Below are 24420 nucleotides of genomic sequence, written 5' to 3'. Positions count from 1 at the left end.
GAAGGCCAAGGCAACAGGATCACTTAAAGCCAGGAGTTCAAGGCTGTGAGCTAGGATTGTACCGCTTCATTTCAGCCCAGGCAACAGAGCAAGACCCTGTCTCTAAAAATCAAAGAAGTTAAGGTAGTGAATTTCATATTATGCTTATGTTACTACAGTTTAATTTTTTTTTTTTTAGGTGGGGTCTCGCTCTTTCACCTAAGCTGGAGTGAAGTGGTGAGATCATGGCTCACTGCAGCCTTGACCTCCCCTGGTTCAGGTGATCCTCCCACCTCAGCCTACCAAGTAGCTGGGGCTACAGGTGCGTGCCACCACGCCCGGATGATTTTTTGTAGAGACAGGGTTTCCTCATGTTGCCCAGGCTAATTTTGAATTCCTGGGCTCAAGCCATCCACCTGCATAAGCCTCCCAGCATGCTGGAATTATAAGCACAAGCCACCGCGCCCAGCAATTTAAATTTTTTTAAACCAGGCATGGTGGCTCACGCCTGTTATCCCAGCTATTTGGGAGGCCAAGCAGGAAGATCGCTTGAGACCAGGAGTTTGGGACCAACCTGGGTAACATAGCAAGACCCCATCTATTTTTTTTTTTTTTTTAATTATCCAGGCATGGTGGCACACACCTGTAGTCCCAGCTACTTGGGAGGCTGAATTGGGAGGATCACTTGAGCCCAGAAGTTCACAGCTACAATGAGCTAAGATGGCACCTCTGGCCTGGACACAGTGGCTCACGCCTGTGATCCCAACACTTTGGGAGGCCGTGGCAGGTGGATTGCCTGAGCTCAGGAGTTCAAGGCCAGCCTGGGCAACATGGCGGAACTCCATCTCTACTAAAAATATGAAAAATTCGCCAGGCATGATGGTACACGCCTGTAATCCCAGCTACTCAGGAGGCTGAGGCACGAGAATCACTTAAACACAGAAGGCAGAGGCAGCCGTGAGCCGAGATTGTGCCAATGCTCTCCAGCCTGGGCGACAGAGCAAGACTCTGTCTCAAAAAAAAAAAAAAAAAAAAAAAAAAGATAGCACCTCTGAATAGCCAGTGGACTCCAGCCTGGACAACAGAGCCAGTGACTGGCCAGACATCCCATCAAGTTCACAGACAGCATCAGACATCAGGACAGTGGTTCCTCTGGGGTTGGGGGGCTCCAGGATCCAGGACTTGGAATGTTTTATTTCTTGGTCTGGAGGCTAGTTAGAGGGATCTGTACACACTTTTTTTTAAAAAAAACAGTTTCACTAGCCAGGCATGGTGGTGCAAACCTATAGTTCCAGCTACCCAAGAGGCTAAGGTAGGAGGCTCACCTGAGCCAAGGGAGGTTGAGGCTACAGTGAGCCGTGATTGTGCCACTGCACTCCGGCCTGGGTGACAGTGTGAGACCCTGTTTCATAAAAAGAGAAAATAGCTGTCTAGCCAGGTGCAGTGGCTCATGCCAGTAATCCCGGGTATTCAGGAGGCCAAGGCAGGAGGATCACTTGAGACCAGGAGTTTGAGACCAGCCTGGGCAACATAGCAAGACTCCGTCCCTTTAAAAATATGTTTTTAAATTAGCCAAATGTGGTGGCCTGTAGTACCAGCTACTCAGGAGGCTGAGGCAGTAGAATGACTTGAGCCCTGGAGTTGGAGGTTATAGTGAGCTATGATTGTGTCACTGCACTCCAACCTGGGCGACGGAGCCAGATCAAATCTCAGGAAAAAGGCAACTGTCTGCAAAGTCACATTCCACAGAGGCAGTCTTCAACAGAGGCCTTAGATATTTTTCCAACTTCATGCATTCTGAACAAAATTTGCTGGTTTTAAGGATTCAGCCCAGTTCCCTGGAAGTATCTGATGTCTTGGGAATGTAGAAACTGCCCAAATGTGAGTGCCTTTTCTTTCCTAGGATTTTTGCCGTCCTCTCGGCCATCCTGTACCTAGGCAACGTCACTTACAAGAAGAGAGCTACAGGCCGAGAGGAAGGGTTGGAGATCGGGCCGCCCGAGGTGCTGGACACCCTGTCGCAGCTTCTGAAGGTACTGATCGCCATCTCTGTCCCTCCTCAGGCCTGACTCAGGGCCGCTGGCTATCTCTCAATACGAGGGACCATACCCAGAACTTCCTATGTAGGCTGAGGTTTCATCAACCAGGACCTTACGTCTTCCGCTATCATCTTTACAGTGTTGCTTCCTCATTTCTGATGAGCTCTGTGGATGGGGGCATCTCCTCCTCCCACCTTCAAGTGAAAGCCTCTCTGAAACTACAGCTCAGGGGCCAGGCGTGATGGCTCACACCTGTAGTCCCAGCACTTTGGGAGGCCGAGGTGGGAGGATCAACTGAGGTTGGGAGTTCAAGACCAGATTGGCTAACGTGGTGAAACCCCATCTCTACTAAAAATACAAAAAGAAATGAGCCAGGCATGGTGGTACGTGCCTATAGTCTAAGGTACTCAGGAGGCAGAGGCACGAGAATCGCTTGAACCTGAGAGGCAGAGGCTGCAGTGAGCCAAGATTGCGCCACTGCACTCCAATCTGGGCAACAGAGCGACGCTCTGTCTCAAAGAAAGAAAAAAAAAAAGAAAGAAAAAAACTACAGCTTGGGGCTGCGTGCAGGTGTTGATAGTGTGCCCCTGTAATCCCAGCTTCCCAGGGGGCCAAGGCAGGAAGATTACTTGAGCCTAGGAGTTCACTGCTGCAGTGAGCTGTGATCGTGCCACTGCACTCCAGCTGGGGTGAGTGACAGTGTAAGGCCCTGTCTCTTAAAAAACAAAAAGTTCTGGTTTGATCATTTTCTCATTGGACCTGCCATCCCTTCCTCCTCCACTGGTTCTCAGCCAGGGGCAATTGTGCCCCCAGGACACACTGGGCAATGTCTGGAGACCTTTCTGGTTGCCATACTCTGGGTTGCTCCTGGCATCTGCTAGGTAGAGGCCATGGATGCTGCTCAACAGCCCGCAGTGCACAGGACAGCCCCCCCCGGCAGAGAATTATCCAGCCCCAAGTGCAAAGGCAGTGAGGCCGAGGAACCCTACCCCAGTCTTTTGTTTTTTAATCCATTTATGCTTAGTGTTCCATTATTGGTACAGGAGCCCCAGCTTCTGTGGAGTTCTTGGGGATATGTGAGCATCTGCTGGGATATTCAGAGAAAGCCCCTGCCAGCCGGGCACGATGGCTCACGCCTGTAATCCCAGCACTTTGGGAGGCTGAGGCAGGTGGATCATCTGAGGTCAGGAGTTCAAGACCAGTTCGAGAACATCAGGCCCCGAAACCTGACCAGTATGGAGAAACCCTATCTCTACTAAAAATACAAAACTTAACTGAGCATGGTGGCACACACCTGTTGTCCCAGCTATTCAGGAGGCTGAGACAGGAGAATCGCTTGAACCCGGGAGGCAGAGGTTGCAGTGAGCCAAGATTGCGCCACTGCACTCCAGCCTGGGCGACAGAGCAAGACTCCATCTAAAAAAAAAAAGAGAGAGAGAGAAGGCCCCCGCTTATTCCCCACTCTTGCTGCTGGTAGGCAGAGACCACCAGCTCAGAAAGGTAGCTTGGCAGTTTGGGGAGGGATGAGCATGTCGGCTGTCTAGGTAAGGTCTAAGCCCAGCCCCTGTGCAATGGATGGGAACCACCAGCTCCAACAGGCAAAGCAGTGAGTGCTGGTCACCAGGCGCCACCTGGACCCGCGGCTCGCACTCACATAAGGTCTGTGCACGCACATACCCGGGCCACGGAACATGAGCATCCGGCAAGCCCATGCTATGTGGGAATTCTGAAACCTGCCAAGTGTAAAACAGCACATTGCAGGCCAGGCGCGGTGACTCATGCCTGTAATCCCAGCACTTTGGGAGGCCGAGGCAGGCGGATCACCCGAGGTCAGGAGTTTGAGACCAACCTGGCCAATGTGGAGAAACCCCATCTCTACTAAAAATACAAAAATTAGCTGGGTGTGGTGGTGGGCACCTGTAATCCCAGCTACTGGGGAGACTGAGGCAGGAGAATTGCTTGAACCCGGGAGGCGGAAGTTGCAGTGAGCCAGGATTGTACCACTGCACTCCAGCCTGGGCAACAGAGTGAGACTCTGTCTCAAAAAAAAAAAAAAAAAAAGCCAGCACATCGCAGGTGGGTGGGCAGGCTTCACGGCCCACTTCCAGGCCTGGCTGCTGAGGGTCGGTCTCCCAGCTACCTCAGGCTCCGGGCCTTGCCTCTGTGACACTAGAACATGCCTGATAAGCCCTCCGTCTCCCTTTTCCTTCTCCCTCTCCTTGACCTCCAAACAGGTGAAGCGAGAAATCTTGGTGGAGGTTCTGACCAAAAGAAAAACAGTGACCGTCAACGACAAGCTCATCCTTCCCTACAGCCTCAGCGAGGTGAGCACTGCCCAGGCACTCACAGAGTGCCAGACCCCAAAACCCAAGTGGGAATGGTCTTTGGAAAGAGCTGGGGTGAGTGGGCCGTCCGCTCCTGTCCCTGAAATGCTAGAATGGAACCCAGGCAGTGCCTGTGATTGTCATGTGAGTTCAGGTGTGGCACAAGCCAGCCTGGGAGGCAAACCATGGCCCTCAGGCCAGAACTTGAGCTACATGCATTCATCTCTGTGTTTCTAGATGTTCCGTGTGCGTGCAGGTTCTCACCAGCAATAGCTGGCCAGCTCCAGCCTTCCACCTGGTTTTGCTAATAAAGTTTTATTGGCACATGGCCATACCCATTCATTTACATACCACCTAAGACTGCTTTGGGGCCATACCAGCTAAGCAGAGTAGTTGCGACAGAGAACATCAGGCCCCAAAGCCAAAAATAATGACTCCCTGGTCCCTTCCAGAAAAAAATATGCCCATCCCTGGACTCTGGAACATGACACTGACAACTCTTATGTAACTCCCAGCCTGTAAGTCTCAAGCCTGTGACTCTAAACCTTGTTAAGGTGCCTCCCTGTGGTCTTTGCCGCAGCCAGGATGTTTTCTCTGTGCTATATTTCTCTTGCATTTTTGCATCTCAAGAGCAGGATCACTTGCAGCTTGTTTAACAACAGGAAAGTACCTAGTCACGATGGGGATTTTTAGCCCCTCACCCGATGGGAAGCTGTTGTGGCATTTCAAACAGGCACAGGGGACATTCTGAACCCACATGGGTCCAGCGCACCACGTGATGTTGCCAGGAAGTTGCTGCACATCACCCAAGACCCGAGCAGCACTAGTGCCCCCGAGAGGCTCCATGTAGAGCCAAAGGCACCAGGCAGGGGCTGCATTCTGTGTGGCTCCATTTCCTTGACACCCAAGAAATGCAAAACGAAGGGGATACATTCTAGATCTTGTCTGCCGCTGAATACATCTGTCAGAGCTGCAACCTGAATATGTGAAAAAAAAAAAAAAAAAGACAATTATTCTATATAGATTAGACCTTAAGAGCTTTTTTTTTTTTTTTTTTTGAGATAACGTCTCACTCTCGCCCAGGCTGGAGTGCAGTGGCACTATCTCGGCTCACTGCAACCTCCGCCTCCCGGGTTCAAGTGATTCTCATGCCTCAGCCTGCTGAGTAGCTGGGATTACAGGTGTGCACCATGAGGCCTGGCTAATTATTTTTGCATTTTTATTTTTATTTTATTTTTGAGACAGAATTTCGCTCTTGTTGCCCAGGCTGGAGTGCAATGGCACAGTCTCGGCTCATTGCAACTTCCTTCTCCCGCGTTCGAGCAGTTCTCCTGCCTCAGCCTCCTGAGCAGCTGGGATTATGGGCATGTGCCACTACACCCGACTAATTTTGTATTTTTAGTAGAGACAGGGTTTCACCATGCTGGTCAGACTGGTCTCGAACTTATGACCTCAGGTGATCCATCCGCCTTGGCCTCCCAAAATGCTGGGATTACTGGCTTGAGCCACTGTGCCCAGACTTTTTTTTTTTTTTTTTTTTTTGCATTTTTAGTAGAGACGGGGTATCCACCCGCCTTGGCTCTCAAAGTACTGGGATTACAGGCATGAGCCACCACGCCCGGCCACAAAAGAGCTTTGATGCACACGGTGACAGCCACATGGTGCCCCTGGAAGAGCAAGGGGCCTGAAGTTAGTTAGACCCTTCTTGCTGGTTCTACCACAATTGCACGCCCCACCTCCTCCCTGAGCCCAAGTTCCTCACTCAGCAACAATTTTGGTTGCTCTGAGGAGTGTATGGAAAGGCCTCAGCGGCCATTCCAGAGGCCGCTGGGTCTGTTAACGCCTCAGTGTGCAGGCACGTCCTCCAGGACAGGGGGAAAGGTGTGTGTTGGATGAGTCGAATGTTGACAGAGACCACCTTGGCTAGTTGCAGTGGCTCACGCCTGTAATCCCAACACTTAGGGAGGCCAAGGCAGAAGGCTTGCTTGAGCCCAGGAGTTCGAGTCCAGCCTTGGAAACATAGTGAGACCCTTGTCTCCACAATAAAATTAAAAAGTAAGGCCAGGCACAGTGGCTCATGCCTGTAATCCCAGCACTGGGAGGCCGAGGTGGGCAGATCGCTTAAGGCCATGAGTTTGAGACCAGCCTGGCCAACATGGCAAAACCCCATTTCTACTAAAAATACAAAAATTAGCCAGGCACAGTTGTGCCTGCCTGTAATCCCAGCTACTCAGAAGGCTGAGGCTAGAGAATCGCTTGAACCCAGGAGGCAGAGGTTGCAGTGAGCCAAGACTGTGTCACTATACTTCAGCCTGGGTGACAGAACAAAAAAAAAAAAAAAAGTAAAAATTAACCAGGTGTGGTGTTGTGTGCCTGTAGCCCGAGCTACATAGGAGGCTGAGGCAGGAAGATCACTTGAGCCCAGGAAGTGGAGTTTGCAGTGAGCCAAGATTACACTAGTGCACTTCAGCCTGGACAACAGAGTGAGACCCTGTGTCAAAAAAAAAAAAAATACCAACGGCCATCTTGGCCAGGCACAGTGGCTCATACCTGTAATCACAGGACTTTGGGAGGCCAAGGCAGGCGGATCACCTGAGGTCAGAGTTTGAGACCAGCCTGGCCAACATGGTGAAACTCCGTCTCTAGTAAAAATACAAAAATTAGCCAGGTATGGTGGTGCTCACCTGTAATCTCAGCTACCTGGGAGGCTGAGACAGGAGAATTGCTTGACCCAGGAGGTGGAGGTTGCAATGAGCCGAGATCGCGCCGCTGCACTCCAGCCTGGGCGACAGAGCAAGACACCAGTGCAGGGCCCGCCGTGCTAGAGGTGAGCCACCCGCTCTGTGTCCATAGGCCATCACTGCCCGCGACTCCATGGCCAAGTCTCTGTACAGCGCCCTGTTCGACTGGATTGTGCTGCGGATCAACCACGCACTCCTCAACAAGAAGGACGTGGAAGAGGCAGTCTCGGTGAGTGCCCCCATTTGCTCCCTCAAGCCAGGTCAGGGGAGGCCACATCCTCTCTACCAACATCCTTGGTGGGCAACCCAGATCATCCGGAACCGAGGCATCTGCAGTCAAGAGGCTGTTTCCCCCAACAGGCAGGACCAGGAAACAGGACAGGCTACAAAATTCAACAGGCCCAGGGCAGAATGAAAACAGGTCCCCTTATTCAAAAATGACAGATTCTGACATGCACCTATGGTCCCAGCTACTCAGGAGGCTGAGGCAGAAGGATTGCTTGAGCCCAGGAGGTCTAGGCTGCAGTGAGCTGTGGTGGCGCCACTGCGCTCCAACCTGGGCAACAGAGCAAGACCCTGCCTCAAAAAAAAAAAAAAAAAGTATGGATTCCATGCTGGTAATGGCAAAGTGTTCTGCCGAGCAGCAGGGACTCAGGACCTAACAGGTCACAGCCTGTAGAGCCAGCCCCTCTCATGAAGGCTGGCTCCCGCGGCGGGCACCTGCGGGCAGTGACCATTTTCTCTGTCTCTCCCAGTGCCTGTCCATCGGGGTCCTGGACATCTTCGGATTTGAAGACTTCGAGAGGAACAGCTTCGAGCAGTTCTGTATCAACTACGCCAATGAGCAGCTACAGTATTACTTCAACCAGCACATCTTCAAGCTGGAGCAGGTGCGGAAAGGGCTTTTTTGTCAATTTTTTGAACTTGGTAAACCAGACATCACGTGAAATTTACCATCTTAACCATTTGTAAATTTACAAATCTTAACCATTTGTAAATATTCAGTTCAGCGGCAGTAAGTGCATTCACACATTCACAGTTACGCAAACACCACCACCATACATCTCCAGAACTCTTTCATTTTGCCAAACTGAGACTGTCCCCATGAAACACTCATTCCCCATTCCCCCTCCTGCAAGCCCTGAACTCACCATTCCCCTTTTTTTTTTTTTTGAGACAGGGTCTTGCTCTGTCACCCAGCTAGAGTGGTATAATCATAGCTTATCACAGCCTCAAACTCCTAGGCTCAAGTGATCCTCCTTCCTCGGCCTCCCGAGTAGCTGAAACCACAGGTGCACACCACCATGCCTGGCTAATTTTTTTTTTTTTTTTTTTTTTTTTTTTTGTGAGACGGAGTCTCGCTCTGTAGCCCAGGCTGGAGTGCAGTGGCCGGATCTCAGCTCACTGCAAGCTCCACCTCCCGGGTTTACGCCATTCTCCTGCCTCAGCCTCCTGAGTAGCTGGGACTACAGGCGCCAGCCACCTCGCCCAGCTAGTTTTTTGTATTTTTTAGTAGAGACGGGGTTTCACCGTGTTAGCCAGGATGGTCTTGATCTACTGGCCTCGTGATCCGCCCGTCTCGGCCTCCCAAAGTGCTGGGATTACAAGCTTGAGCCACCGCACCTGGCCTAATTTTTGTATTTTTTGTAGAGACAAGATTTTGCCATGTTGCCCAGGCTAGTCTCGAACTCCTGAGCACAAGTAGTCTGCCCACCTCGATCTCCCAAAGTGCTTGGGATTACAGTTGTGAGCCACCATGCCTGGCCCATTCTACTTTCTGTCTCTATCATTTTTGACTAAGTGCCTCATATAAGTGAAATTAGACATTATTTGTCTTTTTGTGACTGGCTTATTTCACATAGTATAAAGTCCTCATGGTTCATCCACATGGTAGCATGTGTCAGAATTTCCTTCTTTTTCAAGGCTGAGTAATATTCCATTTTCTGGATGTACCACATTTTGTTCATCCATCCTTCAGTAGACACTTGGGTTGCTTCCAGCTTTTGGCTATTGTGCATAATGCTTTTTTGAACATGGGTGTGCAAATATCTCTTCAAGACACTGCTTTCAATTCTTTCGGGTATATACCCAGAAGTGGACTTGCTGGATCGTATGGTAATTCTGTTTTTAACTTTTTTGAAGAGCCACCATACTGTTTTCCATAACAGCGGCAGCATTTTATAAGGAAATACCATGTTGTTGCACACCCAGCCCAAAGGGAAAACAGACTGAGCTAGAACCGGAATCTCCCTGGAGGCCCAGATAATTGGTGAACTTGCCGCAGAATTTTTCTCAGTCAGAAGGAAAATTTAAGAAAACCCACCCAGCCCGGAATGAGGCAAATGTCAGGGATGTTTTGAGCCACAGTTCATTTGGGGGCTTCTCTGTCCAAACAAAATCTTTTTTATGAGAGAGAAACAGGGCTGCCTTTTAAGGATTTGCTTAGCTCAAAGACATTGATAACCTATCTGACGTGTCTTTTTTTTTTTTTTTTGGAGATGGAGTCTGTCTCTGTCACCCAGGCTGGAGAGCACTGGCATGATCTTGGCTAACTGCAACCTCTGCCTCCCTGGTTCAAGCGATTCTCCTGCCTCAGCCTCCCGAGTAGCTGGGACTATAGGCACGCGCCACCACGTCCGGCTAATTTTTTTGTGTTTTTAGTAGAGATGGGGTTTCACCCTGCTGGCCAGGCTTGTCTCAAACTCCTGATCTCGGGTGATATGCCCACCTTGGCCTCCCAAAGTGCTGGGATTACAGGCGTGAGCCACCGCGCCTGGCCCTGACGTGTCTTTTCACAGCTAAATAGTCAACCATCCTTATTCATGTCTTCTCCTTCACATTGATGATTCTGATGGGAAAATGAAACTGGCAGGCTTATGTAAATATCCAGCTGATTTTCCTATTAAGCTTTTTGGCAGTGAATCATTTGGGAGTGTAGCTGGTCAGAATTAAGTTGTGCAGGAAGGGTGACACATGCACTAAATTGTGAAGACTTAGCGTGTGAGAAAAAAGAACATACACTGTCTCAGTAGCTCACTGTAGCCTTGAACACTGAGGTTTAGATGATCCTACCACCATAGCCTCCCAAGTAGCTGAGAGTATAGTTGCACACCACCACAACCAGCTAGTTTTTTGGTTTTATTTTTTGTAGAGACAGGGTCTTGCTATGTTGCCCAGGCTGGTCCTGAACTCCTGGCCTCAAGTGATCCTCCCACATTGGCCTCTCAGTCATTTTTTATGTCAATTACACATTAACGTGATCACATTTTAGATATACAGGGTTAAATTAAGTGTATTATTAAAGTTAATTTTGAGCTATTCACAGAGGCACATAGCTGTAGTCCCAGCTACTGAGGAGGCTGAGGTGGGAGGATTACTTGAGCCCAGGAGGTCGAGGCTGCAATGAGCTACAGTTGTGCCACTGTACTCCAGCCTGGGTGATAGAACGAGACCCTGTCTCAAAAAAAAAAAAAAAAAAAATTAATTTCACCTATTCTTTTCCTTTTTACATGTGATTATTAGAAAATTTGAGGCTGAGCATCGTGGCTAATGCTAACAATACCAGTGCTTTAGGAAGCCAAAGTAAGAGGATTGCTTGAGGTCAGGAGTTCAAGGCTGCAGTGACCTATGGTCACACCACTGTACTCCATACTGGGCAACAGAGCAAGACCCTGTCACTTAAAAAAAAAATTGAGACAGAGTTTCTGCCAAAAAAAATTTATTTTATTTTATTTTTTATTTATTTTATTTTTATTTTATTTTATTTTTTGAGATGGAGTCTCGCTCTGTTGCTCAGGCTGGAGTGCAGTGGCGCAAATTCGGCTCACTGCAAGCTCCGCCTCCCGGGTTCACGCCATTGTCCTGCCTCAGCCTCCTGAGTAGCTGGGACTACGGGCACCCGCCACCACGTTTGGCTAATTTTTGTTTTTTTTTTTTTTTTTTTTTTGTTGAGACGGAGTCTCGCTCTGTCGCCCAGGCTGGAGTGCAGTGGCCGGATCTCAGCTCACTGCAAGCTCCGCCTCCCGGGTTGACGCCATTCTCTCGCCTCAGCCTCCCGAGTAGCTGGGACTACAGGCGCCCGCCATCTCGCCCGGCTAATTTTTTTATATTTTTTTAGTAGAGACGGGGTTTCACCGTGTTCGCCAGGATGGTCTCAATCTTCTGACCCTGTGATTCGCCCGCCTCGGCCTCCCAACGTGCTGGGATTACAGGCGTGAGCCACTGTGCCCGGCCAAAAAATTTTTTTATTAACCAGGCATAGTGGCACATGCCTGTAGTCCTAGCTACTGGGGAGGCTGAGGCAGGTGGATCACTCGAACCCAGGAGTTTGAGGCTACCGTGAGCTATGATTGCACCACTGCTCTCCAGTGTAGGCAACACTGTGAGACCCTATCTCTTAAAAGAAAAAAAGAAAATGTGAAGATTCCTGTTGGACAACATAGCTCTGGAGCAGGGGCCAGCAAACCACAGCCTATGGGTCAAATCCAGTCCCACAAATTGTCTTTATAAATAAAGTTTTATTAGCATTGGTTTACATTATCATCTGTGGCTATTTTCACATCACAACTGTTAGTTGCAGCAGACAGTATCTGGTTCATAAGGTGCTATCTGGCCCGTTACAGAGAAAGTTTGCCAACCTCTAGATGATTTAAAATGTGATTTTTTTTTTTTTTTTTTTTTTTTTGGAGACAGAGTCTTGCCCTGTCACCCAGGCTGGAGTGCAATGGTGCAATCTCAGTTCAATGCGATCTCCACCTCCCAGGTTCTAGCAATTCTCCTGCCTCAGCCTTTCCAGTAGCTGGGATCACAGGCATGCGCCACCACACCTGGCTAATTTTTGTATTTTTAGTAGAGACAGGTTTTTACCATGTTGGCCAGGCTGGTCTTGAATTCCTGACCTCAGGTGATCTGCCCTCCTCAGCCTCTCAAAGTGCTGGGATTACAGACATGAGCCACCATGCCCAGCCCTTAAGTGTGATATTTAAAGCACCAAGCTGTGGTCAGTATTTGAGAATGTGCATTTTTGTTTCCTGTTTACAATCATTCATCTAGTAAGCTTATATAACTATTAATGTATTCATATTGATGTACTCATAGGCATTTTGTTATTGATATATTTATGTATTTTTTTTCACTTTTAAGTTCAGGAGTACATGTGCAGGTTTGTTATGTAGGTGAATTTGTGTCATGGGGGTTTGTTGCACAGATTATTTCATCACCCAGATATTAAGCCTAGTACCCATTAGTTATTTTTCCTGATCCTCTCCCTCCTCCCACCCTCCACCCCCAGTAGGCCCCAGTGTGTGTTGTTCCCCTCTATGTGTCCATGTGTTCTCATCATTTGGTTCCCTCTTATAAACAAGAACATGCAGTATTTGGTTTTCTGTTCCTGCGTTAGTGTGCTAAGGATAATGGCCTCCAGCTCCATCCATGTTCCTGAAAAGGACATGATCTCTTTCCTTTTTTATGGCTGGGTAGTATTCCTTGATGTATATGCACCACATTTTCTTGATCCATTAATGGGCATTTAGGTTACTTCCATTTCTCTGCTATTGTGCGTAGTGCTGCAAAGAATACATGCATGCAGATACATTTACATGTAAACATGCCTGTTGAAACACAAATATGTTCCTAGCGTGTGGGGATCCCTTATCCAAACTGCTTGGGACCAGAAGTGTCTCAAGTTTGGGATTTTTTCAGATTTTTCAATATTTGTGTTATACTTACTGGTTGAACATCCCTACTGGTTGAACATCCCAAATCTGAAAACCCAAAATCTGAAATGCTTCAATGAGCATAGTCTTTGAGCATCACATAACATTGGCAGTCCAAAAGTTTTGGATTTTTTTTTTTTTTTGGAGATGGAGTCTTGCTATATTGCCCAGGCTGGTCTCAAATTCCTGGGCTGAAGCCATCCTCCTGCCTCAGCCTCCCAAGTACCTAGGACTACTGGTATGTGCCACTACACCTGGCTGGGTTTTTTTTATGTTTTATATTTTATTTTTATTTATTTTTTCTTTTTCTTTGAGATGGAGTCTTGCTCAGTCGCCCAGGCTGGTATGTGGTGGTGCAATCTCGGCTCACTGCAAGCTCTGCCTCCTGGGTTCACGCCGTTCTCCTACCTCAGCCTCCCGAGTAGCTGGGACTACAGGTGCCCGCCACTATGCCTGGCTAGTTTTTTTTTTTGTATTTTTAGTAGAGACGGGGTTTCACCGTGTTAGCCAGAATGGTCTCAATCTCCTGACCTCGTGATCTGCCCGCCTCGGCCTCCCAAAGTGCTGGGATTACAGGCATGAGCCACCGCACCCGGCCTGTATTTTATTTTTTGCACAGACAAGATCTTGCTATGTTGTCCAGGCTGGTCTTGAGCTCCTGGCCTCAAGCGATCCTCCCACCTCGGCCTCTCAGTTACTTTTTATGTCAGTTACATGTTAACATGATCACATTTTGGATATATAGTATTAAATTAAGTGTATTAGAGCTTTTTTTTTTTTTGTGAGATGGAGTCTCGCTCTGTTGCCCAGGCTGGAGTGCAGTGGGCGGATCTCAGCTCACTATAAGCTCCGCCTCCCAAGTTTATGCCATTCTCCTGCCTCAGCCTCCTGAGTAGCTGGGACTACAGGCGCCCGCCACCTCGCCCGGCTAGTTTTTTGTATTTTTTTAGTAAAGACGAGGTTTCACGGTGTTAGCCAGGATGGTCTCGATCTCCTGACCTTGTGATCCGCCCGTCTCGGCCTCCCAAAGTGCTGGGATTACAGGCTTAAGCCACCGCGCCCGGCTTTTTTTTTTTTTTTTTTTTGAGACAGAGTCTTGTTCTTGTTGCCCAGGCTGGAATAGGACCAATGGCGCAATCTTGGCTCACTGCAACCTCCACCTCCCAGGTTCAAGCGATTCTCCTGCCTCAACCTCCTTAGTAGCTAGGATTACAGGCGTGTGCCACTGTGCCTGGCTAATTTTGTGTCTTTAGTAGACATGGGATTTCACTCTGTTGGTCAAGCTGTTCTCAAGCTCCTGACCTCAGGTGATCAACCCACCTTGGCCTCCCAAAGTGCTGGGATTACAGGCGTGAGCCACCGTGCCCTGCTCTATTAGAGTTCATTTTAAGCCACGCATCAATTTAAAAGGCTTCCGATTTTGAAACATTTCAGATTTTCAGATTAGGGATACTCGACCTGTATGCAATACATGTTATGTAGATATTATATATCTGGGAGATAAGAAACTTACTGACCCCACACCACCCCTGCAGGAGGAATATCAGGGCGAGGGGATCACGTGGCACAACATCGGCTACACAGACAATGTTGGCTGCATCCATCTCATCAGCAAGAAGCCCACGGGCCTCTTCTACCTGCTGGACGAGGAGAGCAAGTGAGTGTCCACACCCCATCCGTCCCGGCACATCTACACATGGGCACTGGGTCGGGTTCTGCAGCCCCCAGAGCCTTACCCCAAATCCAGACTTTCCCAAAAACTCCTTTTTATTTTTGAGACAGGGTCTCACTCTGTCACCCAGGCTGGAGTGTAGTGGTGCAATCATAGCTCACTGCAGCCTCCACCTCCTGGGCTCAAGTGATCCCCCGACGTGAGCCTCTCCAGTAGTTGCGACTACAGGGTCACACCACCATGCCCGGCTAATTTTTCTATTTCTTTGTAGCAACAGGGTTTCCTCATGTTGTCCAGGCTGGTCTCGAACTCTTGAGCTCAAGGGATCTTCCCGCCTCGGCATCCCAGAGTACTGGGGTTACAGGCGTGTGCCGCCACACCAGGCCTTGTCCTGAGAACTTGTGTCTATTCAGTTTCACGTGACCACAAAACCCAAGCTTGTGTGTGCAAAATGCACACACACCTCACTGTGAAAACATCAACACATGTGATTAATTTGTACACTTGAGGCACATCCGCCAGGAGTTTTCAGCAAAGGATTATGGACCTGTATCTAGAAAATAGAGACTGGGGCCGGGCATGGTGGGGCATACCTGTGACCCTAGCTACTCAGGAGGCTGAGGCAGGAGGATCACTTGAGCCCAGAGAGTCAAGACTACAGTGAGTTGTGATTGCACCATTGCATTCTAGCCTGGGCAACAGAGCAAGACCCCAACTCTAAAAATTAAAAAAAAAAAAAAAAATAGTAGAGACGACAGTAGGAGGAGCTACGTCATCACAACCAGGAAACTCCCAGGGCCAGATCAGGGGAAGCCCGTGAGGCAGGGCCTAGCCCAGCAGGCTCAGGTCTCTTTATTTAAAATCTTGCTATTTTTGCTCATCATGGAATTTTTTGTTTCTTTTTGCACATTGATTTAGATTTTCTGAAATAGTGTGCTAAAATATTACCTATCTCAATGACTGAGGGTTTTGGGGGACACTCAAGGCAGATGCCTCACACTCCATACCCTGTTTACAGTCCTGGAAATGATACGTTTCGTAGCTACAGACTCTCCCCTCCTTGGCCCCGTTAACACAGAGCCCCCGATGAAAATACAGGCATTCTGCTGCCTCTATTTTCAAAAGTGGGGCCAGGCTCAGGCAGCGTTTGCCAAACCAACAACATCATTTCCTTCCTGGGAGGTAGAAGTAGTCAGGTACAAGGAGTCCCTTATTCTGCCCCCACAAGCTCCCCCTCCCCGGAGCACAACAGAGCCCTGCTTCATCCTTCTCTCCCAGCCTCTCCTTCCAACTGTGGTGCAGGAGAAGGACCCCCTGTCCAAGCTATGGCATTCAGGTACAAATGGCTCCAAGACCAGAAGTCACTCGGGCCCAGGATTATTTTTAGGAGCTGCCTATGATGGGTAACAGATCCAGACCTCCCAGGGGACAGACTTTGCAGATGCCACCAAGCCTGGTCAGCGACCTCTCTCCAAACCCCCTAGAAAACAGCCATGTGGGGACAAAGAGAGTGAGCCACCCACACTCAGGCACTGAGCTACTCAATGTTAATTCTGCAGCCCTGGCTGGGCACGGTGGCTCACGCCTGTAATCCTAGTCCTTTGGGAGGCTGAGGCAGGAGGATTGCTTGAGGCCAGGAGTTCAAGCCTGGGTAACATAGCAAGACCCCTTCTCTTAAAAAAAAGAAAAACATTGTACTATAGTCCCAGCTACTCAGGAAGCTGAGGCAGGAAGATCCCTTGAGCCCAGGAAGTCAAGGCCACAGTGAGCTGTGATCGTACCACTATACTCCAGCCTGGGCAACAGAGTGAGACCCTGTCTCCAAAGGAAAAAATATGTTTTTGTTTTAAAAATCCTGAAGCCTTGAGAGCGTCACTTCACCCTCAGCCTCCTTGTACCAGGCTGCAGCTGTGCGTGCTGACGCAGAGAGCAGAGTCCCAGCCCTCCGCCAGCGTGTTCAGCATGAGGCAGGCAGGCGCATGCAGATAGCAGTGTCCCAGCCCTCCGCCAGCATGTTCGGCATGAGGCAGGCAGGCTCACTGTCATTCCTTCTTTTCTTCGCTCCTTCACCCACCCCTTTGCTCACAGAGCCTTGTGCCAGTTCACTGCTCTGCCCACCCCATGCACCCACCCATCTCGTGCACCAGGGGTCTGCAAGGTAAAATACACAGTAGGTAAATCAGCCGCCGTTCATGGCTGCAAAGGTTCCGTGTTCTGTTCCCAGCTTCCCCCACGCCACGAGCCAGACCCTGCTGGCCAAGTTCAAACAGCAGCATGAGGACAATAAGTACTTCCTGGGCACCCCGGTCATGGAGCCAGCCTTCATCATCCAGCACTTTGCAGGGAAGGTGAAATATCAGATCAAGGTAGGTGTCTGCCCATCACCGTTGGCAGAAGCCTGAGGGAAGCCACAGTCAGCCCAGAATTCCAAGTGGGAGGATCCTCCTGTGGGCGAGGTTCCAGGGTGCTCAGAACCCACCGCGAATCCCCGGCTCCAATGCCCAAGACTCCATAGCTCAAGAACTGCCATTTACGCTTAGGATGGACCCTACCCCATCACCAGCCCTTCCTGCGCCAGCCCCGGGTCTTTGGTAGGCACTGGTGACTATCCCCGAGTGACCGCCCACATCCATCCCCCACCAGGACTTCCGGGAGAAGAACATGGACTACATGCGGCCAGACATCGTGGCCCTGCTGCGGGGCAGTGACAGCTCCTATGTGCGGGAGCTCATTGGCATGGACCCTGTGGCCGTGTTCCGCTGGGCCGTGCTCCGGGCCGCTATCCGGGCCATGGCTGTGCTTCGGGAGGCCGGACGCCTGCGGGCCGAGAGGGCCGAAAAGGCTGCAGGTGGGAGCTGGGGCGTGAGCCCACACAAGCGTCACTATCGAGAGGGGGGCACATCCTGAGTTCATCTTTTTTTTTTTTTTTTTTTTTTTTTTTTTTGAGGCGGAGTCTCGCTCTGTCGCCCGGACTGGAGTGCAGTGGCCGGATCTCAGCTCACTGCAAGCTCCGTCTCCCAGGTTTACGCCATTCTCCTGCCTCAGCCTCCTGAGTAGCTGGGACTACAGGCGCCCGCCACCTCGCCCGGCTAGTTTTTGTATTTTTAGTAGAGACGGGGTTTCACCGTGTTAGCCAGGATGGTCTCGATCTCCTGACCTCGTGATCCGCCCGTCTCGGCCTCCCAAAGTGCTGGGATTACAGGCTTGAGCCACCGCGCCCGGCCGTTCATCTTAAAGTGAACAGTTCATTGGCATTTAGTACATTCATTATGTTGTGCGAACTCCACCTGTCTACCTGCAGTGTTCCCATCACCCTGAACAGAAACTCGACCTGCGAGTGTAATTTGACCTCAGGGCGTGCTCTCAGCAGCTCCATCGGGCCTCTCCTTTGCTAATGATGCCTCCTGATCCGCTGGCCCTGGGAGTTTGCTGATTGTGATAATGTAGCTCTTCCTAGTGCTCTCCCTCTTCTTTCTCTCTCTCTCTCTCGCTCTTTTTTTGTTTTTTAAGAGACAGGTCGCTCTCTCTCTGGCCTAGGCACTAGTGTAATGACACAATCTTGGCTCACTGCAACCTCCGCCTCTTGGGTTCAAGTGATTCTCCTGCTTCAGGTTTCCAAGTAGCTGGGACTACAGGCGACTGCACCAGGCTAATTTTTGTATTTTTAGTAGAGATGGGGTTTCGCCATGTTGGCCAGCCTGGTCTCGAACTCCTGACCTCAAATGATCCGCCTGCCTCTGACTCATGAAGTGCTGGGATTACAGGTGTGAGCCACTGCGCCCGGCCTCAGCCTCTTCTCTTATCTGAACATTCTCTACTGGGAACTCAGCCTCAAAGGGACATTTCTGTTCCCCTGTCCTAGACAGAGATGGTTTGAAGCAGGGGGTGTGCCTGATCCACTCAAGACTTGGGTCAGCCCTATAGAGTTGCTGATAGAAGGATGGCAGAAAGCTATGTCCTCATTTTTCCCAAGCAACCTGAGGCCTGCATGGTTGAGTGGCTCACCCGGGTCTAAGGGCTCCGACTTTCCGTCCTCAGCTTCAGTTTCAGTTATCAGCTGTGGCTTCTGTCTCCGGAAGGGGCTTGATGAAAAGGAGGAAGGATGAAGCTTTCATGAGAAATAGGAAATAGACAGTGCTCTGTTTTGGGGATCCAGAACTTCACAGTTAGCCCGACTTTGCCCAAATTTGAGTGATGAGCTGCTTTTTGTGTGTGTGTGTGTGTAGAGACGGAGTCTCACTCTGTTGCCCAGGCTGGAGTGCAGTGGCGCAATCTTGGCTCACTGCAAGCTCCGCCTCCCAGGTTCATGCCATTCTCCTGCCTCAGCCTCCAGAGTAGCTGGGACTACAGGCGCCTGCCACCACACCCGGCTAATTTTTTTATATTTTTAGTAGAGATGGGGTTTCACTGTTTTAGCCGGGATGGTCTTGATCTCCTGACCTCGTGATCTGGCCGCCTCAGCCTCCCAAAGTGCTGAGATTTCAGGCGTGAGCCACTGCGCCTGGCCGATGAGCTGCTTTTTAAGATCAGTCTGCCAGGCGCAGTGGCTCACGCCTGAAATCCCAGCACATTGGGAGGCTGATGCAGACGATCGCTTGAGGTCAGGAGTTCAAGACCAGCCTGACCAACATGGTGAAACCCCATCTGTACTAAAAATGCAAATATTAGCCAGGCATGATAGTGCATGCCTGTGGTCCCAGCTACCACAGGGAGGCTGAGGTAGGAGAATCGCTTGAACCCAGGAGGCGGAGGTTGTAGTGAGCCAAGATCATGCCAGTGCACTCCAGCCTGGATGACAGAGCAAGACTCCGTCTCAAAAAATAAATAGGCTGGACGCAGTGGCTCACACTGTAATCCCAGCACTTTTGCGAGGTGGGTAGACCACTAGGTCAGACAGTTGAGACCAGCCTGGCCAACAGTGAAACCCGTCTCTACTAAAAATACAAAAAATTAGCCAGGCGTGATGGCAGGTGCCTGTAATCCCAGCTATTCAGGAGGCTGAGGCAGGAGAATCACTTAAACCTGGGAGACAGAGGTTGCAGTGAGCCGAGATCATGCCACTGCACTCCAGCTCGGGCGACAGTGCAAGACTCTGTCTCAAAAAGTAAGTAAATAAATAAATAAATAATAAGATGGGTCAAACTGTCCGGGTACAATGGTGCACAGCGGTAGTCCTAGCACTTTAGGAGGCCAAGGCAGCTTGCTTGAGGCCAGCTATTTGAGACCAGCCTGGGCCACATAGTGAGACCCCATCTCTTCAGAAAAGTTGAAACTTCGTCATGTGTGTCAGCATGTGCCTCTAGCCCCAGCTACTTGGGAGGCTGAGGCAGGAGGATTGCTTGAGCCCAGGAGTTGGAGGTTACATGAGCCATGATCGCACCACTGCACTCGGGCTAGGCAATGCAGCAAGACCCTGTTGGTAAACAATTAAAAATATATATATATATGGGGGGTGTGTCACAGAGGCTCATGCCTATAATCCCAGGATTTTGGGAGGCCAAGGTGGGCAGATCACCTGAGGTCAAGAGTTCAAGACCAACCTGGCCAACATGGTGAAACCCTGTCTCTATTGGAAATACAAAAATTAGCTGGGCACAGTGGCCTCTAGTCCTAGCTATTCAGGAGGCTGAGGCAGGAGAATCACTTGAACTCAGGAGCCAGAAGTTGCAGTGGGCCAAGATCATGCCACTGTGCTCCAGACTGGGTAACAGAGCAAGACTCCATCTCAAATAAATAAATAAATAAATAAAATGGGTTAAAATAATTGCAGCCTCCACAGGAGGCCATCCCAACTACTGTCCACTCTGTCTCCAGCAGGTATGAGCAGCCCTGGTGCCCAGAGTCACCCGGAAGAGCTGCCAAGAGGAGCCAGCACCCCTTCAGAAAAACTTTACCGGTGAGCAAGACCCTGATTTGCCCACACTGAGATCATTAGATGGCAGCAGCATTGTTTCAGACAACTTAGGGAATGCTACATTCTTTTTTTTCTTTTTTTATTTTTTTTTTGAGACAGAGTTTTGCTCTTGTTGCCTAGGCTGGAGTACAATGGCGCGCTCTCGGCTCACTGCAACCTCCACCTCCCAGGTTCAACCGATTCTCCTGCCTCAGCCTCCCGAGTAGCTGGGATTACAGGCACGCTGCATGATGCCCAGCGAATTTTGTTTTTTTGTTTGTTTGTTTGTTTGTGAGACAGAGTCTTGCTCTGTTGCCCAGGCTGGAGTGCGGTGGCGCAATCTCTGATGACTGCAAGCTCTGCCTCCCAGATTCACGCCATTCTCCTGCCTCGGCCTCCCTAGTAGCTGTGACTACAGGCACCTGCCACCATGCCCGGCTAATATTTTTTTTTTTTTGTATTTTTTTTTTAGTAGAGATGAGGTTTCACCCTGTTGGCCAGGATGGTCTCAATCTCCTGACCTCGTGATCCACCCACCTCGGCCTCCCAAAGTGCTGGGATTACAGGCGTGAGCTACCGCGCCCTAATTTTGTGTTTTTAGTAGAGACAGAGTTTCTCCACGTTGGTCAGGCTGGTCTTGAACTCCTGACTTCAGGTGATCCACCTGCCTCGGCCTCCCAAAGTGCTGGTCAGGGTTGCTCTGAGTAAGTCACTGAGCTGCCTTTTGAACCAGAAAGACCCAGAACCAAGCAGCATTTGGTGGCTGCTTTTCTGGACACAGAATAGCACGCCTTGGTGCATCATGCGCTTTAGGGAGATGGGAGGAGACTCAGTTTACAAAGGATCCATTTTATGGCCTAGGGTGGGCACGGGGAGGTGAAGCCTAAGTATCGCTGGTGGTGCGGAGAGACGGGCTTGATTGATTGGAGAGTTCTTCCCTCGTCCTGCCTGGGGTGGCCCAAAAGTTGTTCTGCCAAGTTACTTCATTCACAGTCAGAAACACATACACTTTGATGTTGCATATGAGATGACGCGGGGTCTTTTGTGGACCCTAGCAATGACCCCAAGGGCCCTGCATGCACCCAAGCATGTGACAGCACCAGGGTAGAAAAGTGAGCAGGCTGGCCAGACTTGATGGTGCACGCCTGTAATTCCAGCACTTTAGGAGGCCAAGGCGAGCAGATCATTGAGGTCAGGCGTTCGAGACCAGCCTGGCCAACATGGTGAAACCTCGTCTCTACTAAAAATATAAAAATTAGCTGGGCATGGTGGCAGGCACCTGTAGTCCTGGCTACACGGGAGGCTGAGGCAGGAGAGTTGCTTGAATGCGGGAGATGGAGGTTGCAGTGAGCCGAGATCGCACCACTGCACTCCAGCTTGGGTGACAGAGCAAGACTCTGTCTCAAAATAAATAAATAAATAAAAGTTTTAGGAATCACCTTTTTCACCCAAAATGGGACGCAAGAAAGGAGAATGCATTCCTCTATTATGTTTGTTTGTTTGTTTGTTTGTTTGGTCCCCCAAGTTCCCAAGAGCTAGAAAGCTTCCTTCTATTTTGTTATGTGGGTTGCATTTTGTTTTGTTTGTTTTGTTTTGTTTTGCTTGAGACCAGGCTGGAGTGCAGTGGTGTAATCACAGCTCACTGCAGCCTCGACCTCCTGGGCTCAAGCAATCCCCCCGCCTCAGCCTCCCAAGTAGCTGGGACAACAGGCACAGGCCACCACGCCTGGCTAATTTTTCCTTTTATAAAGACGGAGTCTGATTATGTTGCTCAGGCTAGTCTCGAACTCCTGGCCTCAAGGCATCCTCCCACCTCAGCCTCCCAAAGTGATGGAATTATAGGCATGAGCCACTACACCCAGTCCTTGTTTGTTTTTTTCTTTGCCTCCCTTTCGTCAAAGACAAAATAACTTCTGACCTGCGGTAGTACAAGCAGCATCCATCTCCCCAGGGCCTGGCCACAGGGCTGCGGGTCCCGCCCCAGGAGCATGTTAAGTTTATACAGATTCTCCCTTTCAGCTGCTCAATGCTAGATTTCTCATTTGACGGCTCTGAGGAGTTCGATATTAACGCTTTTGAGGACATCATTGCTTTATATGAAAGCAAGAAGTAAGTGCAGAAAGGGCCTTTGATCCCGAGGCCAGCAAGGCACCGAGGGGAGCCATCTTCCCCAGGCGCTCAGTGCTGCGTCCAGGACACAGACAGAGAGGACTGGCCATTCAGGGAATGCCACGGCCCGCAGGGGCCACTCCTGCCAGATTTGCAGATTTAGCCGGGTCGGCAGGGCTAAGGGTGGGCCAAAGTCATGGACCTCATTCCAAGCTGTGGCCGCTGCACTGACCACCCTGGGTATGAAGGCCACTCACATATAGAGGTGACAGGCGACCCCTCTGTTGCCTTTGCTCTGCCTCCCTGGAGGGCTGGGGAAAACAGGTAAGTGGGGCCATGTGGACACTTGGCATGGTGCATGGAGCACAGGGGCTGGGGTCGGGTCCTTCCAGGCCACCTGCCCAGAGCTAAAACATGTGCTTTGAACGACTGCCAGCAGGACGCGGTAGCACGCACCTGTAATCCCAGCACTTTGGGAGGCCAAGGCGGGAGGATCCCTTGAGGCCAAGAGTTTGAAACCAGCTTGGGCAACATAACAAGACCCCACCTCTACAAGAAAAATAAATAAAATGTCTGGAGTAAGGAATTCAAAAAAAAAAAAAAAGAAAAACCAGATCCTCATTTCTAGAAGTTCTGTCAAAAACATTTGTCATTTAGACATTCCTCACAAATATTTAGTTTGAAAGCATCCAATTTTCATTTCTAAGGCATTCTAATTCACACGCGTTATCAGTGCCAAAGTTTGCACCTCCAGCGTGCATGCTCAAGCCTAAGCCCACAGCCATCAAACAAAATGAAGCGAGTAAGGTTGAGTGCTTTGAGGGTAATTATCCCCTTAAACTAGGGTTTCTCTGGCCGGGCACGGTTGCTCACCCCTGTAATCCCAGCACTTGGGGGAGACCTATGTGGGCAGGTCATTTGAGGTCGGCAGTTCAAGACCACCCTGGCCAACATGGTGAAACCCTGTGTCTACTAAAAATATAAAAATTAGCCAGGCGTGGTATGCGCCTGTAATCCTAGCTACTCGGGAGGCTGAGGCAGGAGAATCACTTGAACCTGGGAGGCAGGATTTGCAGTGAGCCAAGATCGCACCACTGCATTCCAGCCTGGGCAACATAGCAAGACTCTATTAAAAAAAAAAAAAAAAAAAAAAAACTAGGGTTTCTCAACCTCAGCACTGTGCCAGATCGTTCTCTGGGGTGGGCACTCATCCTGTGGACTATAGGGTGTTGAGCAGCATCCCTGGCCTCCACCCACCAGATGCCAGGAGAGCACCCCCACCCCCAAGTCATGACAACCACAAATGTCTGCAGACATTGGCAAATGTCCCCTGATGGAGATGGTACCACCCCAGTTGCCGTGCTCAACCTGTGGCTCTTGTATTCAAATTAATTCCTCCAAAGGCCTTAATGAAGCCAACAAGGAGTTTGACATCTGGCCACAAAATCATAGAGAGAGACTAATTTGCTCCTTCCACAGAGACCCTCCCTAGGGTCTTTTTCTGAGTTGCCCCTAACTGCCTTTTTTTTTTTTTTTTTTTGAGACAGAGTCTCACTCTGTTACCCAGGCTGGAGTGCAGTGGCGTAATCTCGGCTCAATGCAACCTCTGCCTCCCAGGTTCAAGTGATTGTCATGCGTCAGCCTCCGGAGTGACTGGGACTACAGGCATGCGCCATCATGCCTGGCTAATTTTTGTGTTTTTAGTAGAGACAGGGTTTCACCATGTTGGCCAGGCTGGTCTTGAACTCCCTACCTCAGGTGATCTGCCCCACTCAGCCTCCGAAAGTGCTGGGATTACAGGTATGAGCCATGCCCAGCCTGTCATGGAATTTTAAAAATAAATAGGCTGGGCGGGGTGATGCATGTCTGTAATCCCAGATACTCAGGAGGCTGAGACAGGAGAATCGCTTGAACCTGGAAAGTGGAGGTTGCAGTGAGCTGAGATTGCA

At 50.0% G+C, this 24420-nt stretch overlaps 1 protein-coding gene across 1 annotated transcript in view; it reads left to right on the top strand.

The window, feature by feature from the left end:
- Positions 1-24420, top strand: part of MYO9B (myosin IXB) — a 133221-nt gene that overhangs the window by 75582 nt on the left and 33219 nt on the right. The window contains 8 exon segments of the mRNA XM_033199749.1: positions 1883-2012; positions 4253-4342; positions 7196-7312; positions 7839-7973; positions 14333-14454; positions 16694-16835; positions 17113-17317; positions 20287-20365. Coding sequence (XP_033055640.1) covers positions 1883-2012; positions 4253-4342; positions 7196-7312; positions 7839-7973; positions 14333-14454; positions 16694-16835; positions 17113-17317; positions 20287-20365 — 1020 coding nt within the window.

Source organism: Trachypithecus francoisi, unplaced genomic scaffold, assembly GCF_009764315.1.
Source record: "Trachypithecus francoisi isolate TF-2019V2 unplaced genomic scaffold, Tfra_2.0 Lachesis_group5, whole genome shotgun sequence".
Lineage (NCBI taxonomy): Eukaryota > Metazoa > Chordata > Mammalia > Primates > Cercopithecidae > Trachypithecus > Trachypithecus francoisi.
This window is presented reverse-complemented; position numbering and strand designations above follow the sequence as displayed.